At 35.3% G+C, this 17084-nt stretch overlaps 1 protein-coding gene across 3 annotated transcripts in view; it reads left to right on the plus strand.

Moving 5' to 3' along the window:
* Positions 1 to 17084, plus strand: part of CDH12 (cadherin 12) — a 1003878-nt gene that overhangs the window by 718462 nt on the left and 268332 nt on the right. For all 3 annotated transcript variants that reach the window (XM_073237610.1, XM_073237601.1, XM_073237619.1), the window contains exon 4: positions 3738 to 4154. In XM_073237610.1, the coding sequence (XP_073093711.1) occupies positions 3924 to 4154 (231 nt within the window). In that variant the 5' untranslated portion in view covers positions 3738 to 3923. The remainder of the gene's footprint in view (positions 1 to 3737; positions 4155 to 17084) is intronic.

Raw genomic sequence — 17084 nt, forward strand, 5'->3', positions numbered from 1 at the left:
GAGCCAAAGAAAGAAAGAATGTGGATGTGAGGGAAATGGGGATCGTTTTCCATGCTGTTCTCCTCCCCAGAGCCAGGTAACTTTAACCTTTTACTACTTTTTGGTGATGCAACTGTAACATAGGTGATCCTTGGAAACCTGACCAAAGGGAAGCCATTATAGAACAAGTTGCTCAGCTGAACTGCTGGACTGCAGTTTTTGAAACAAGGAGGAGGTCCCACTGCTCCCCTAACACTAGGGCAAGGCACAGGGAATGCAGAATGACTTTGTGTCTGAAGAGAAACTTCGAGGTAAGAAGGAGCTCCATGATTGCCTGCTTTTCTACACACGGTGATTTGCGTTTCCGCAGGTGGTACCTTTCCCAGTCCCTGATAACAGCTAGGCTAGCAGCAGGGAGGGGACTTTGGTAGGGACCCTGCCAGAATGTTGCCTACCGCTCTGTAAGTAACCCCTTAATAAAATTCATTGGCTCACCAAGCTGGACTTGTCCGAGTCGTTCTTTGGTGCAACAGGAGCTCTTACAATTTGGGGGATGGTGGTTCTTTTACGTCCCTCTGGGAAATCCTTGTAATAGTGACCCGTAATAGTGCTGGGGGATTAAGTAATGAAACAATGTACTTTCCATGTTATATTCCTAATTACCAATAATTTATGAGCTAATCCCCTCACATTGCAGACGCACATTGCAGTGTCACAGAAGGGGAAGGCATGGGTAGATTAGAATTTCTAAGAGGTTATTTGAGTAGGGGATCAAAATTCAAATTATAGACATCTTTGACTTCAAAAGGGAAAGAGTAGGTGGAACCCGATTGGTGGCAATGATGATAAATATAGCCAGATATCCAACATCAAAAATCTCTGATATAAAATAAAAGACACTAGTGTGATGAAATAAATTTCAAATGTCAATGCTCTCTAAAATCTGAGTGTTCATATCTCACATTCCCAAAAAGTGGAGAAAAATTTCATGAAACAGGAAGACAAAAATACAACCTAGTTACATATTCTAGAAGAGGTTTGGGAAGTCAGAATTCCTGCCATCCACTTTTCTACTCATGGTTCTCTCCATCTGTTCTGTATGACTGGGCTAGGATTGACAATATGGGAAGAAATATGGAACAAACAGAAAGTTTAAGAAATCAAAATACTTTGGATATCAATGTTGCCCATTTAAACTTGAAAACAGATGAGGAAAATGTGCACACTATGCTTATAGAGGCTTATTGAAAATAGTTGCAAATATTGTCTGACCTAAATATAGTGTCATACAGGCATGATACAGTTCATGTTAGTTATCTGATGTTGAATTTTATGAATAAATTACTTAAATAGAAATCACAGTTTGTGTGATAAACTCTGTTGTTTAAATCAATGCTGTCTGATAGAAAAATGATACAAACCACATATGTAAATGGCATATATAACTCAAATTTTTTTAGGAACTATACTAAAAAAGTGAAAAGAAAAAGGTGAAGTTAAATTTAATAGCCTATATTTTTAACTCAACATACCCAACATATTATTGAATTGACAAGTAATAAATATAGGAATTAATGAGATATTTTACATCATCTTTCTTATTAATTATCTGAAATTTGGTATGTAATTTCAAATCTCAACCACAAATTGCCAAATAGCCACATTTGCCTAGTGGTTACCATATTGGACAATGCAAGTTTAAGTTGACTTTTTATGAACATTAGTTTGCCAAAATGAAGAGATGCAGTGAAATACATGTTAATGCTTTTTGTCAGTATCCATCACTTCAGACAATAGAAAAAATATAATATCCTGTTTGATTTCATCCTTTGGGGAGTTTCCTTATAGAACACTTTCAGGGTATTACTGTTAGTTATTTTCCATCTCATATCTGAAGCATGGTGAATGGCTCCCACATTAAGTGTTTAATTTTGAATATTTGTGAGGGATGCATTATACTTTTAATGACATTATATATAACTGAATAAGCATTGAACTGAATTGCAGCTGACAGGTTGACAAAATGCATATTTTATAAACATTTAATTAAATATGTATTGGTCCTGATTTTAGTTCTCTTGTTTTGGAAGCATTATATAATTTCTGGCCTCTGATATTTTTGGCCATTAGGCTGTGGGCATCGTGCCCTAGTACAAAATGTATCAGATTGCTCTGGCTCAAGCCACACTTTCCCCAGGTCTGTTTATATAATAGAGTTGCTTCTGTTCTTTCAGTTCTCAGAGCAATTGTCGCCTATAACTGGCTTTCACAACTTAAGTTTTACTATCGGGATGTTCTGTTTGCTTTCAAATGTACAACACTTGTAAATTTGATCTCATTTATTTAATTGGTTGTTTTGTTTTAAATGTATTTTTGATTTAAGAGAGGCAAGGTTTGGCATATGATACCATCTACTATATAATAAAGGATTTTGTTCATTGCTGACACTCAATAAACCTCACATATGTGAATGAAAGAAAGCTTGTATGGAAAAGTTCACAGCTCATTTTACCTCTATGCAGAGCAGAGGTTGTCCATCTGATAGGGACGCAAGGTCGCTCTGAGCTGCACACCTTCTGCAAAGTAACTCCCACATACTCAAGGCTACAGATGCATTTCTTTAAGCTAAATATTATAAAGACATATAAAGCCACCTGACATTTTACCAGTCATTTACATATCAGTAAGACCATTTGATTTTACACTTAGTAATTTAACTTGTTCTTTCCTGGGTGGTCTGGTTCTTTCTAGTCTCTAACTTTGGGATTATTTTCTATTAAAAATCTGTTTTTTTTTCTTTTTCTCTACATCTGTGGTTTTCATTCATGGCCAATTTTGCCCCTTCCAGGGCATATTTGGCAATATCGAGATATTTTGGGTTGTCACACTGGGTGTGGGGTGGATTCTACTGTCACATATTGAGTAGGATGCTGCTAAAAGTCTTCAGATGCACAATATAGACCCCCAATAACAAATAATTTTCCCACCCCAAATGTCAATAGTGTGATATATTGTTGTGAAAGTGGTTTAACTTAGATCACTCTAAAAATAGTGACCTGTGTTTTATATTTAAAATGATGGTTAAGAAATAAGCCAGGCAGAGAAATACAAATACCAAATGATTTCACTCATTTGTGGTGTATAACAACAAAGCAAAACTGAAGGAACAAAACAGCAGCAGATTCACAGACTTCAAGAAGGGACTAGCCGTTACCAAATAGAAGGAGGCTGGAATGGTGAATGGGGAGGAGGGAGATGGGGATTAAGGGGCACTATAATTTGCAATCACAAATAGGTAGGTCACGGAGAAGGCAGTACAACACGGAGAAGGTAAGTAACGACTCTATAGCCTCTTACTATGCTAGTGGACAGAGACTGCAATGGAGTGTGTGTGGGGGGGGGACTTGATAATATGGGTGAATGGAGTAACCACAATGTTGCTCATGTGAAACCTTCATAAGATTGTGTATCAATGATACCTTAATAAAAAAAAGACAAAAAAATGATTAAAGAGAAGACTGCTTCTGTTTATGATACACCATTTGCTTCAATGTAACCAAACCTTTTTCAAATCTATAGGAGACTTAAGATAGTTTATATAAGCTTACAGGTTGAATAGCAGTGAGCATTTACTAATAAAATTCTTTCCCAGTCTTTCTTCTCCGTTTGTTTAAATGTTGCAGACAAAATGAGAATTTCAGTGACTATCATCATGCAATTCCATCAGTTTGATGTATCTTTGTTAATCTGTTTTATAGGTCCCTTTAGATGGAATGTAATACAGCAGAAGTCTTTTCATCAAAAGGATTAATGCCCACATTATCATTTCTGCCATAAAACAGAAAGCCAAGTGGTGGAGGCCACAGACACCTCAAACCTGGATTCCACAATTCTACATTAAGTGCTGGAGTTTTTATTACTTGGCTGCAGGAAAGCCTTTGCCAATGCTTACAAGGAACTGCTTATCCCTGCTTCTCTGGGTCCTGTTTGATGGAGGTCTCCTAACACCACTTCAACCGCAGCCACAACAGTCTTTAGCCACAGAACCAGCAGATAATGTCATCCACCTGCCTGGGCAGCGATCACATCTCCACCGAGTTAAACGTGGCTGGGTATGGAATCAATTTTTTGTGCTGGAGGAATACATGGGCTCCGAGCCTCAGTATGTGGGAAAGGTAATGGCCTGTTTCTTTTGACAACCACTTGATAGCAAGGGGGCTTATGCATTGTGTATTGTGTGTGGGTGTTTTGCACACGAGTTGAACAAACCAGTGATTAGAACACTGGAGTTGAAATCCAAGAGACCTGATTTCTCTTCCTCACTCAATGGCCCGGTAAGCTTTAGAATATCATTTAATCTGTCTTTATTTGAACTATCCCTGATTATTTTAATGATGTCAGTAAGACATTTACTCCTATGTTTTACATTCTTTACTAAAGATGTGAAGCTAAAGTATGCAAATGTCATTACAAGTGTTGTTATAGCACATTATTGCTCACAGACATTCTGGAATTGTTTACTGAGAGACAGAAAAAAATCAGCAGGCATAAATATTCTAATCTGCTATTGGTATCCTTGAATGACCAGAACGTCTTCCTTCTCTTCCCTCTTAAAAACATGACGTACCATTTGGATTGTGGTTCTGAAGTACTTGACTTGGCTTGCTTACGCTTTATAAATTATTTATTTATGGTATTTTTGCAAGCTATTTGTGAAGCTATTTATGGCCAAAGTAATAAATGTTGGAACCCAAATATGTACACATCAGTCTTCAACATAGCACATTATTTTTTAATCTTACTGTGTTTATAGAAATTTAATATATTTCAGAAAGTAGTTGATGGCAACTCTCTGTTTCAGTGCATTTTTGCTTTACTTCTGTTTTCCTTCCATAAAATTTTTGACCCATGTTTAGAATAGATAGGACTTATCAATGCATCAAAATGTATCTTTTCCAGAAAAATGAATATTTTATTTTATTTTGATTATATTAATTCTATTTAAACATTTTCTAAACAATTTTGACATGGCTTTAATAAAAACATATATGTTTGAAGAGAGTTTGAGATGAATACAAAGATAGAAATGGAGAGCCATAATAGGAGATTAGGAAGGTAATACTGAAGATTATGTCTCCCAAATAAGAAAGTCCTCAGAGCTTTCTGGAAGTTTAAACTACTGAGAAACCTGAGTCTTGTGCTTCAAATGTTAGGTCAAAGGAAACAAATCCATCAAAGATCTAAATTCTTTGCACCACATTTTTGGAATTTACCTTTTTGAATTGTATTTGAAGAATATTGAATAACACAGTGGAGAAGGTCTTCAAATAGGACCTTGCTGTATATGAACACATAGCCAGGGTTGCCCTAAGGTATATAGGGCAGCAGACAAATATTTTCTGTGAAACACTTATCTATCTATCTTTCTGTCTATCTGTCTATCTATCTATCTATCTATCTATCTGAAAGTTAAGTCACACTAAGTTAGTCTTTGAGTACCATTCTGATTGTCCACTTTCTATTGATTTTGTGAAAGATATATATAGCCATTACGCAGAAACTATCTCCTTGACAGACTGCCTGCTAGGAATCAGAGCCTGGTAATGAGGTCCTGGGATAAGTCCATAGATATTAGCCTTGGAGGTTCACATGAACCCCAAAACTGAGTAGAAAGTCAGAGAAAAACTTAAAGGGGAGAAATGGACACTGAGGCCAAGCAGGTCAAGTCCAGGCCAGGGCACCCCACGCAGATGGTTTTGCTGCTCCCAAATAACCCCAGAAGAAATAAAAGTTTTAGAAAAATATTAGGAAAGCACTCCAAGACACAGAAACCCCTGATGTTACCATACATTGTTTCTGCTTATATTACTCCTCCATTTGACCTTAGAATATAATAATCACTAAAACATTTCTATGGTGAGGTAACGTCATGTTCTTTGGCACACTTGCTTCTTGTGAGTTAATGTAATACAAGAATCAATGGAAAGATAGCATAACTATACAACTCTGCCTCGGTGTCAGTTATCCTAACTCGGCTTATGATGGAAACTAGCCGTCACGTTGATGTTCCTGGCAAATAGCTGATGAGAAAGTGTTCTCTGGTTTTGATTGAAGCAGATCATAGCCTTCAGTTGCTTGAATTTGAGAAAGTTGACATTTTGTTGAATAATGAAACTGACTTTTCTTCTATCCTAGAGAGAGAAGTATTTCACCTCCCAAAGGTGGAAAGTAAAAAGGACCTAGGGGTTCCTTAGCAAGTTCTGTTTGATACTCTGGATTCTACCTTTGTAACTGCTGGGATAGTATGAATTTCATCCAATTCATTGAAAAGATGAATTAGTATTTATAAATAGATTGAAGAGGAGTAGGTCTAAGATCTAGCCCATTGTTAAATTAAAACAACATTATTTTCACACGCGAATGGCTCCACATTCGTAATGTGTGCTGAAAACACATGGTTCTGAGGCAATGTATGTTTCTAATGCAAATGAAACAGTTGCTAAAATTTCCTTTCCATATTAAAACTAATTAAAGTTTAATTAACTCTCTCTTATTTTAGATGTGGGAATAGTAATATGATAACACTGGGACCAATTCAAACTATTGTATGTATGTGTATAAAGATATATACATATCTTTATGCTCCTGCTTTTTCTAGAAAGGCCTTGAGACAGTTCATAGAAAACTGAAGTATTATAAATGATACAGAATTCAGGGCCAAGCACAGAGGAAAAGGCAGAAGTGCCAAGCACAGTGGTCAACTGAACTACTATATCTGAACTTTAAATTCAACTTTGTTCCTTTGCATTATTGGAAGCCTTATTTATTGAGGGGAAAGGTTGATTTCCCTAGCTTCAAATCTAAAAGAATTTATTTATGGAGAAATTTGTAGGCGGGGTCCTGAGTGGCTTAGTGGACATTAGCCTCAACAATCTTTATATTTAAAAATAACAGATGTTAATGTTGATATCACCTCAAAAAAGACCAAATTGTTCATTACCTGTAATGAGTATTATTTTACTTTATATACAAAGAAATCACAAAGGTGTCCAGAGGTAAAGCTGATGATTTCTTCAAATAGACTTTTTGTTTAACTATCATACACAGTAAAATCTGGATCAGTGTAGGGTGCCATATTGCAGAGTAACACAGAAATTAATCTGATCAGGCAAAAAATATTTAATTGTGCTATCAATTGTGCAAAATCACCACAAGCATGCATTGCATTGTTAAAGATACACAAACACAAATGGTAAGCTGAATGCTTACACCAAAATATGTACCTGGGTAACTATGTCTGGGTAGTAGTACTAAGTGATATCATAGCCTCAAATATATGTGTCAAGAAATACTGCCCATCTTATCCTCAAAGAATAATTTAAGAAATTCAGTTGTCTTATCAGCAGATGTCAGCAGCAATTCTTAAATCTAAGTTGTTTAATAGGGCAAAAAGATTTAAAACTGTAACATATATAAACTCTAATTCCATAGGCATCTGTTTATTTAATATATTTTGATTGAGAATGCATTATAGTTTGAGGAAATGGTAAGCCCTGTGGAGATAAATTTAAGCATGAAGGTCCCTACATTGCAGTTACAGTAGATAAAGTTTATTGAGTGCTTCTCTGGGCACTGTTTTAATTGCCTTACATACGTAAATGTATATAACCTTCCAAGAGCACTGTGAGGGAGATTATTAATAGCCCCATTTTACTTATCATAAAACTGAAGCACAGAAAAGTTCAATAACTTCCCCATGACCCAACATCCAGTAAATGCTAAAAGTAAGACTTTAAGTAGGGTAGTTTAGCCCCATTGCACAAAAAAATATCACAGTTCATTATTATCCAAGAGTCTTGAGAACCAACAACGATCTCAATATTCTGTCAAAAGTGCTATGATGGAGACTGTATTAGGGATGGTGGAGACAAAGGAAGGTGTGTCACTGTGTCTACAAGATGGAGGAATTCAGGAAAGTCTTCATAGATGAGGAGTCACCTGAGGTGTGTCTTGAAGGATGACTTTATCTATTCAGAAGAGATTGTCTGAAGAAAAGTTTTTGTACACACTGAGGCCTAAAAGTTCAAAGTGAGCCTAGATAACCATAGTTCAATGGTTAGAGAGTATGAAGCCAACTGTTCACAGTAGGTAAAGACAGAAAGTGTGGAGAGACGCAATTCTGACACTAATATCAGTACTATTGGCTCCTATTTATTTATTTGAACATAATTGACATACAACAGTTTCAGGTGATCAACATAATGATTTGATATTTGTATATATTGTGAAATGATCATAATAATTCTAGTGTATTCTGTTATCACCGTGCATTGTTACCATTTTTGTGTGTGTGTGATGACAACTTTTATGATTCACTTTCTTAGCAACTTTCAAATATGCAATACAATGTTATTCAGTATAGTGCCCATGTTGTATATTATAGTATTATTTGTTCTTAAAGGTATCAAGAAAGTGTCTTAGAGGATTCACATGGGCAGAATGGCAGTTCTAGAATGATGAGTGAGCCATTTAAGACTCAATGAAGATGGTGAAAGAGGTGTCAAGATAGTGAGCACACACAGGAGAAGGTGACCGTAGGCTTGTCTAGGAAGGAATGAAGGAAATGGGATTAGAGTTGGAGATCTAAAAGGTAGAGAGACAATGAAAGATTTCAAAATCCACTGGCCATGGGAATGAAAAGGATGACACAAAAAATAGTGTGGATAATTCCATGTAGAGATTGAAAGAGAGAGAGAAGGAAAAAAATAATAAAAGACTCAGATTTCTGACTTCCATTCTACAAATGTCCTGTATAGGTTTGGGATTAGAGTAAGAAATAAAATGATCACTGATAGACATTATATATCAGTAGTCACTTAGAAGTGCCCAGGTGAAGTATCTTATACATATTTAGATGTGTTACTCTAGCATTCACGAAAGAGGCCTATAGTAAAGGTACAGACATAGAAGTAATCAATATACAGATGGTAGTCAAAATCATGCTGGTAAGTAACACAGTCCTGGAAAAGCTAGAGAAGGTCAGTGAACCTTGATTTTTAACTGCAAAGTAGATGGAGGAGAACTAGATGGATCTAATTAATAAGAGGTAAAAGACAAATATTAGTGTCATGGAAAATAAACTGAAAGAAAAGTTTTAGGAATGAGACATGCAAACAATGTGGAATTCCACAGGTCAAATTAAATAATAACTGAAAAAAGCCTTTGCTGGTTTTGTCAGTGAGCCAGAGGTGACCTTTTTCAGAATGGCTTTCTGTAGAGCTTAAGAAAGGACAAAGGAATGGGTTCAGCCGATAGATTTCAAAAGTGTAAGTGAAAGAGATTGATCTATGCCCTATTAACTGATTGGTTAGATCAGATAGACATTCTTTTAGTCACGGTTCCCTAGACAGGATGTGTGTACACATACACACACACGTATCTAAAAAGAAAGAAATAACGTTTTATATGTATATAAAGTCAAGGCAGTGGTAATAGAATCTCTTTTTTTGTAATTATATATAGAAGTAGATTTTGGATTAGTAAAAAGAATAAGAAAGAAAGAAAAGTATATTTCTGTAACTTATTAGAACAGCTATAATTGCATTAAAAAACAATTTGGAATTTCTTCTAAATTAATATAATATTAGTATGACATTTTGAGTCATGCATATAACCCTCTGTACCCAATAAAACTGTGAATTATATCATAAAGTTATTCTAGCACATTTAAAAGATGTCTTCATGGCTCAAAATTTGTCTATTATCTATCTATTTATTTAGACTGTCTATATATTTGGTTTGTCAGTCATATAGCTTTTTCATAAGCCTATAATGTAGTTTTCATGGTGCAATTTATTCCTGAAGTCTGAGCTTTCAGTGTCAGAGTAATTCCTGTTCATTTGAGATTCAAGGTTCATAATACCAACTCAGTCTTTCTACAAAATCTTATGCATCCACTTGACCCCTACCTTACTTATATCTGAGAAAGTTTGCAGTATATCCAAATACCTTAAATCCAAGTTTACTTTCTAATCCATTCTGCTGCCAAATGGATTAACCTTGCTGTTAAATCAAAGCTTCTTCAGCTACCTGCTCTTTCTGTAGCACCAGAAGAGACAATTCCAGCTATCTTTTATTTTTATTGCATAACTTGGTTCTTAAATATATCCCTAGTTTTATGGTTTCCCTCAACAAGTGAGGCTATTTTTGAAATAGCCAGTTTTGATATGTTTTGATAGCAGTACATTTAAAAGAAAAATTTCTTGAAATAGGAGTTGAACAAATAATAACACAGATATATCCTAAAGTTCTTGTTAAATAATCAGTGTCCATTGTATGCTAGTTCTTCTTTCTCCTTTACAATTTATTTCTTCCTTCTAGCATGCTAGTCATTTCATAATAACTGTGCCAAAATGCTTTAATGTGCTTACTTTAATATAATTAGCAGCACCTTAAATGAATTCAGCTATCTTTAAATCAGTATATGAATCACTAAAAACATTTCAAAAATAACATAGCATTAAATTTGAGCCCTTATTTTTATTTCTTTTTCTCCATCTTCCTTTCTTCTTTCTTCTTCTTTCTTTTTCCTCCTGCTGCATGGATTTTCCCTAACTATAATTACTAAAAGCTAATACAAAGAGGAGGCCTTGATGCTAATCCAGGTCTTACAATAATTTTCCATATGAAAGTGCTTAAGTACATCTGTGTCAAATCATATGACTAATAACATAGTGGGATATTACATATTCAGATCATACTTTCACCAGACATTTCTCAAGTACATTTGTCACAAACTTCACAGTGCAGTTGTGTATGTGTCAGAGATGGGTCTCCTGGGAAATAACCATCAAGGTGCTATGAAAGAATCATGGACTCTTTTGTGGCTTTGAATAACCTTACTATCTCAGTGTCCTCATCTGTAATGCAGGGATAACATGGAAACAAAATAGTAAATTTAATGTGTGGATAACTTAATCCACATATATGACAATGTATTTAGATCCTCAGGGAAGTGTCATTAATGCTACTGAGATACCTTCACTCCACATCTTTTTATTTCCAGTATTGAAATTGTAATATTTCTTGATGGAATATGGTGATTTGGGCTTCACAGTAGGTTGTCTAGATAAATCAGAATGTACTTTTCACTCTTTAGAACAAGAGAATCCTATAAGAATCTTTCATATTCTGTGGAGTAAGACACAGATTCTCATTTCTACTATTATTCCATAGTGTTCCAAGAATCTCACAGCACCACAAGCATGCCCACGTCACAAGCGCTCTTGTTCCCTCATCTAAATGTATCTGTTTGATACAATCCTGCACATAGTCATAATAAATGGGGAAACTAAATTCATTAAGTGTGCATTGTTGAGTGTGCGATGATTACTACCATAAAGCATAGAGGGAGAAGTTTATTCAGAATTAGTAATGTATTGGGAAGTCAGGTTCAAACCAAATATATTCATGTGAACAAATGAATAAAATAAAGACCACAGCGTCATGTAGTACACTAAAGATTAAATAAATGTTAATATGGGTAGTGGAGAAAAAAATTTAAATACTTATTTAAAAGACTATTTTCTTTCCTTTGTTTGGTTTAAACACTTATTTATTAGATATAATGTATACCTCTTTTATATTCATTACAATAAACAAGTACAAATGACTTCACAATTTTGTAGAAATTTCCAAATTTTGCATTTCATGAAAGAACTCTAGATTTGATATTTTAGAAGGCCAATGTTTAAATTTAGAGTTTAAAAGTGTTAGTTATGACATATATTTTATATCAGTATGTGCAAACATGTACTCATTAATTTGCCAAGCATATTTTTAGTTTTTGCATCCACTATTGGATTGCTCTGTAACATGCAAGCTTTGATTAAATATCAAACTTTAGTTTTTATATGGGGCACTGAATAAATTTGAGGTGATTATTTTATTTTTATCATTCAATCAGTTTTGAAGTATAGTCACATTCATATTTTGCAGGTGATACCCTTATCAATAACTATGAATATGTATTACTAAGTGAAAATTAGGGGATCAAACAATGATCAAGAGCAGCAATTAAATTAATAATTAAGAACCAAGTCGGGAATATTCCAGTTCAATTAAGTAAAATAATTACTTACAGAAAAGTAATTATGTAAATGCTCAGTACACTGAGCTTCCTGGCTGAGAATTCAGACAAACAAATAAGACGGAGATAAGTGGATAAGAGCAGGGATTGTGATAATTTTAGGGTGAGTAAAGTGTGAGCTTGGAGAGAAGGGAAGAGTGAGTGTTCTCAGGAATGAAAATACAGATTTTAATATGCTCCAGTAACTCCTAGGCTTTAGTATAGATCTACAAAATCAGATCATTCTTACTTGCTACTTCAAAATTATAAGAAAAGTTTTCTTTCTTTTTTAATTTTGTTTTTTATATTTTATATTTTTATTTTGGTATCATTAATATACACTTACATGAGCAACATTGTGGTTACTAGATTTCCCCCACTATCAAGTCCCCACCAAATACTCCATGACAGTCTCTGTCCACCAGTGTAGTAAGATGCTATAGAATCATTATTTGTCATCTCTGTGCTATACTGCCTTCCCCGTGCCCGCCCCCCCACTACATTGTGCATGCTAATCATAATGCCCCTTTTTCCTCTTATCCCGCCCTTCCCACCTATCCTTCCCCAGTCCCTTTCCCTTTGGTAACTGTTAGTACATTCTTGGGTTCTGTGAGCCTTCTGCTGTTTTGTTCCTTCAGCTAAGAAAACAAGTTTTCATATACAAGTTGTCTAGTCCTTTCCTGGTGGCTTGTACCCTCATGAATATTTCTGTAAGGTTCAGGAGAAAGTGCAATAATGTCTTCATACCAGGTCTGCCTGGCCTGGCAGTACAGGTCTCTGTTGATTTTCTAAGGCCAGGGCTGCTCCTCGTAATGCAAAAAAGAGGTGCTATCATCTCACTAATAATCCAGTTGGGTATAGGGTTACATATATATGAGGTCAGGGTAAGCTTATTAATAGCAACCATTTTTACTTTCATAAGTGTTCCTGTTGGATGACAAATTATATGGCCAGCTACCTTAGTGTGTCCATACCTCAAAAACTGCCTGGGCCTCAAATGGTGTGACCATATCATTATAGCTCTATCTCATCACACACATGCAACTATTTTGTCTGGGGCACACCCACTACAGTTCACTGGCAGCATGTCCAGAATCCGATGCATTCTAGGTCTGAAATAACATGACTTTCCTACAGTCTTTTTCTTTTTTACACAGCATTTTCCTGGTCATTACAATGACTTTTCTTTTAGGGACCCCTGTTATTCTTCTGACCATTTGGTCTCAGTCAGGAACTCTATATACATTGGACATACTTAATCACATTTATAGCCTCCACATTACTACCAGGAAATTATCATGTTCTTTTATAAACCTTCAGGGGAAATAGACACATAAAAGTTCAATTTAATTGTAGCAGTCGGTATCAGATAAGACTTGGGTAGATCCTTGCTCTGCCAAAATGTCTTGTTAGAAAGCTTTGCCCTCATATCACGGAAGAGGTTCTATACCATCTATTATATAACTAAAGTAGGCCATTCTATTCATTCTTTCCAGAACTAAGAGAAAGTTGTCCCAAAGGGAAATCCTAGTGTTCTTCTTAGGAGGCAGAAACTAATTGGCAAATCTAATTGAAATCTTTCGAGCTTCAAATATATAAAAATCAAAACTCTACTAGACACCTACATTATTGTGGGAGGTAATTTAGCTAGAAGCTCATTAGTTCCTCCAGCTCTAGGAATCATTTACAATTTTTATAGAAGTTGAGTACATGAATAAGTCAGAAGAGGAGATATTGGAATGGAAATGGTGTTTCTAAAAATGTTTCTTGAAAGTGTAGGACTTCTAGTGCCGTGCAATGACCTACTTTACAGCTTAGAGGTAAAGCGCAAAAGGACTGAAAAGTTTCCTTGATCAGGATGAATAGCAAAAACTACATTATGATGGATGAGCTCAACTAAGTAAAGGGCAGGAAGTAAAAATTAAAATATAATAAATACAAATAATAAGTCTAGGTTCTTCAAGTTCTAGCCCAATATGATGATCTTGATACTCCAGGACACCATTTCAGCTTCTAAGAAATGACAGAAAATAATATTGCATCATGTTGAAAGATTCTTCCTGAGTATAAAGTAAATGACTTCAGTTTTAAAAAGGTAAGGAGCTTTGGTGCAAGGTTTAGAAATGATAAGCATGGGGTATAACTCTTTATGAGATATGGATGACAGAGTAAATGTAAGAAGTGACATGTTGACAGCAAGGAAAGCAAGCTCCAATGAGACCAGGCTGTTGGTGAAAAGCTCTGGGAAGGCACATGGCATCACACGAATTACTCATTCTCATGATGTCACTTTCAAGGAGATAAACAGATGATGCTGAATGGGCTATAACTTAGGACGTATATTAATTCAGTCTCTGAAGAAGTACATCATAATTGCTCAATTACCAGATACAGAACATCCAAGGGAGTTTATGCTTCACTGGAAATGAAGAGCTTTGGAACAGCAAGATTTATAAAGCACCGCTCCAAGTATTTCTAGAGGAAGCAGAAAAACAGAGTGGTATTTTAGATATTCTCCTTCATTTATCTGGGATGACTTTTTTTAATATGGGAGGTTCTCAGATCTCTTAAATGAAAAAACTGAAAAGCATACTAGAGAGATAAGAAAACCTTTAAGGGTCTATTTTAAAATAAAAGTGCAAAACACTCCTGCTACATAAATATTAGTTGGTGAAATGTACAATTATATATTCATAATAGGTTTTGAATTCTGCCTTGAGTCCCTTGATTGGAATGTATGCTGTTGTTATTCTTTGCTTACTTTTGTGATAAAGCATTTAAAAATGAATTCCTATGCTCCAGCAAACTTTAAGAAAAATTTAACAAATACATGCAACATTTGTTTTACCTGAAGAAGAAATTTCTCAAAGCTTGACCCAAAAAGGTTTGTGGAAAACAGCAAATGTACACACCATTTGTCAAAACAAGTTTTGAAAACAATTTATTGACCGGTTAAGGAGAAACAAATCTTGCAAATAAAAACAAAGTGATTGAAACTTGTTATTTTCTTGTCTTCTTAAAAAGCAAAGGGGTGAAACAGACAAGTAAAAACAACATCTCATTGTGTGTACACACAAAATGTCAAAATTAAATTTCAGGTCCATGCCTCCACGGGACTGGTTTATGTGGCTTTGCAAATAGAAGGGAGATTAGAGGAAGGCAGGGTGGGATGTCACAGGTGAATGATTCCCAAGAAAATATTCCCAGCACTGGCTGAAAGAGGATAATCACATATAGTGTTAGGTTGCCAGTTTTATTCATTGAAGTGTAACCAATAGATTATAAAATAAAATGGCAACAAAACTCCTTTTCCTTTTTTGTTGTGAGAATATGTGGGAACAATGTAGCAGAAATATACTTAAAACAAGATTATGGGAGAGGAAAAAAATCAAAGAAAAATAAAATTTGATAGAAAGCATTGTTGACGCTTACTTGGACTTTGTGCAGGGCACAGTGCTGAAGGCTTGTCACACATCATTTCCTTTAGTGCTCAAAGATGTTTAGCCAAGGGGTTGTGAAATGTGGGAAGCTGTGACCCACATGTTTAAATCCCGGAGCATAATTGTACTTAAAAAAATATTTCAAGATGAGAAATTTGAAAATATTCAAATCTTTTACTTTCATTTCTTGGAGACAGTGAATGAAACACATACTCCCCAAGGAATATTTCTTTTAAGTCTCATTAGGCGCTCTTTAATATCACCTATGTGCTTCTCTTAAAATGTCTTTTAAACCACCCTTCTCAATGTCTGAAAAGAGGTTTCCAGTTCTTGTTTTTTTTTACCATCCTTCTTTCATTCTCTTTTTATCAGATGAGACACCCCAAATGCCCAAGAAGTGGTTGTCTACTTTGGGTTAAACTTAAAGATCATGGAGGAGAAATGAATGAAGTGAACCAAGTCAGAATCACTTTTAGAGGATAATAGAAGGGAAATATTAGAAGCTTTTATTTTGTATTTTGTATCTTGTCATATGTATATTGTAATTGTAGAGATGATGTAAATAACCCTTATAGAAATAACATAAGGTAGCCAACCTCTCTTCCTATAGGTGGAGTGGGGTCACCAAGGACTAACCCCCTTTCTCACTGAAATGAGCCATAATGATTTGGTCTATCAAACAACAGCCAAAAAACTAACGTAGAATCATCTGTGCCTTCCCAGTTGTGCAGTCTTTATAGTATACTATGTATAGTCTGTTGGATAATTATTTATAGAGTAAAAATATTGTGTTTCACTTTAAAAACACCAAATTGGTAAGATAAAAATAAAGATTACTTGGAATCTAGGTGACTTTCTCCTAGAACTGACTTTGTCATAATAAAGGAAATTACTAGCTACAGTTCTTAATTACTAAGTGCCCCCTATGTAAGAAGCTCAGAGTTAGAGAGTTCAAATAATCCCATGAGTGGGGCTGGGAGGCTCTATCCTAGGGGTGTCCAGATTTGGGAGGAGTCATCCAGGTCTCTGCAACAGTTCTCAGGTTTTATTGTAGCCCAGTTTTCCCCAAAGCTGAGGTTATTTAAGGTATAGCACAATTATTTGGGGTACTGTTAAAAGAAAAGAAAGTCAGACACTCAGATTCCTTCCTGACAGAGCATGACTAGGTCTCGGGTAGGATATGGGAGTCTATGTTTCTAACAGGAAAGCCTTATGAATAAGACTTAGATGCTCCAATGACCCCACTTTGAGAAACATTGCCTTAGAGTTCAACTGGTGGTAAAATCACCTTTTACAGGCTAATTTTAAGGTCAATGTACATGGGACAGATGAAGTGCTCACCATATTTGCTGGTTTCATGGCTGAACTCCCACTGGCTTTTTTTTTTTTTCCAAATTGTCAGCCTTTTTTGGAAACTCCATGGAATACCAAGTATTGAGAACAGACTGTAATTTCCTCAATTACTTGTAATGTACCACAGAAAAGAGTTTGAAATTGTCACAGTAATCCAAGACTAAATTAATTCCAGGTGTGTGCAG

This window comes from Manis javanica, chromosome 1 (assembly GCF_040802235.1).
Source record: "Manis javanica isolate MJ-LG chromosome 1, MJ_LKY, whole genome shotgun sequence".
NCBI classification, from domain to species: domain Eukaryota; kingdom Metazoa; phylum Chordata; class Mammalia; order Pholidota; family Manidae; genus Manis; species Manis javanica.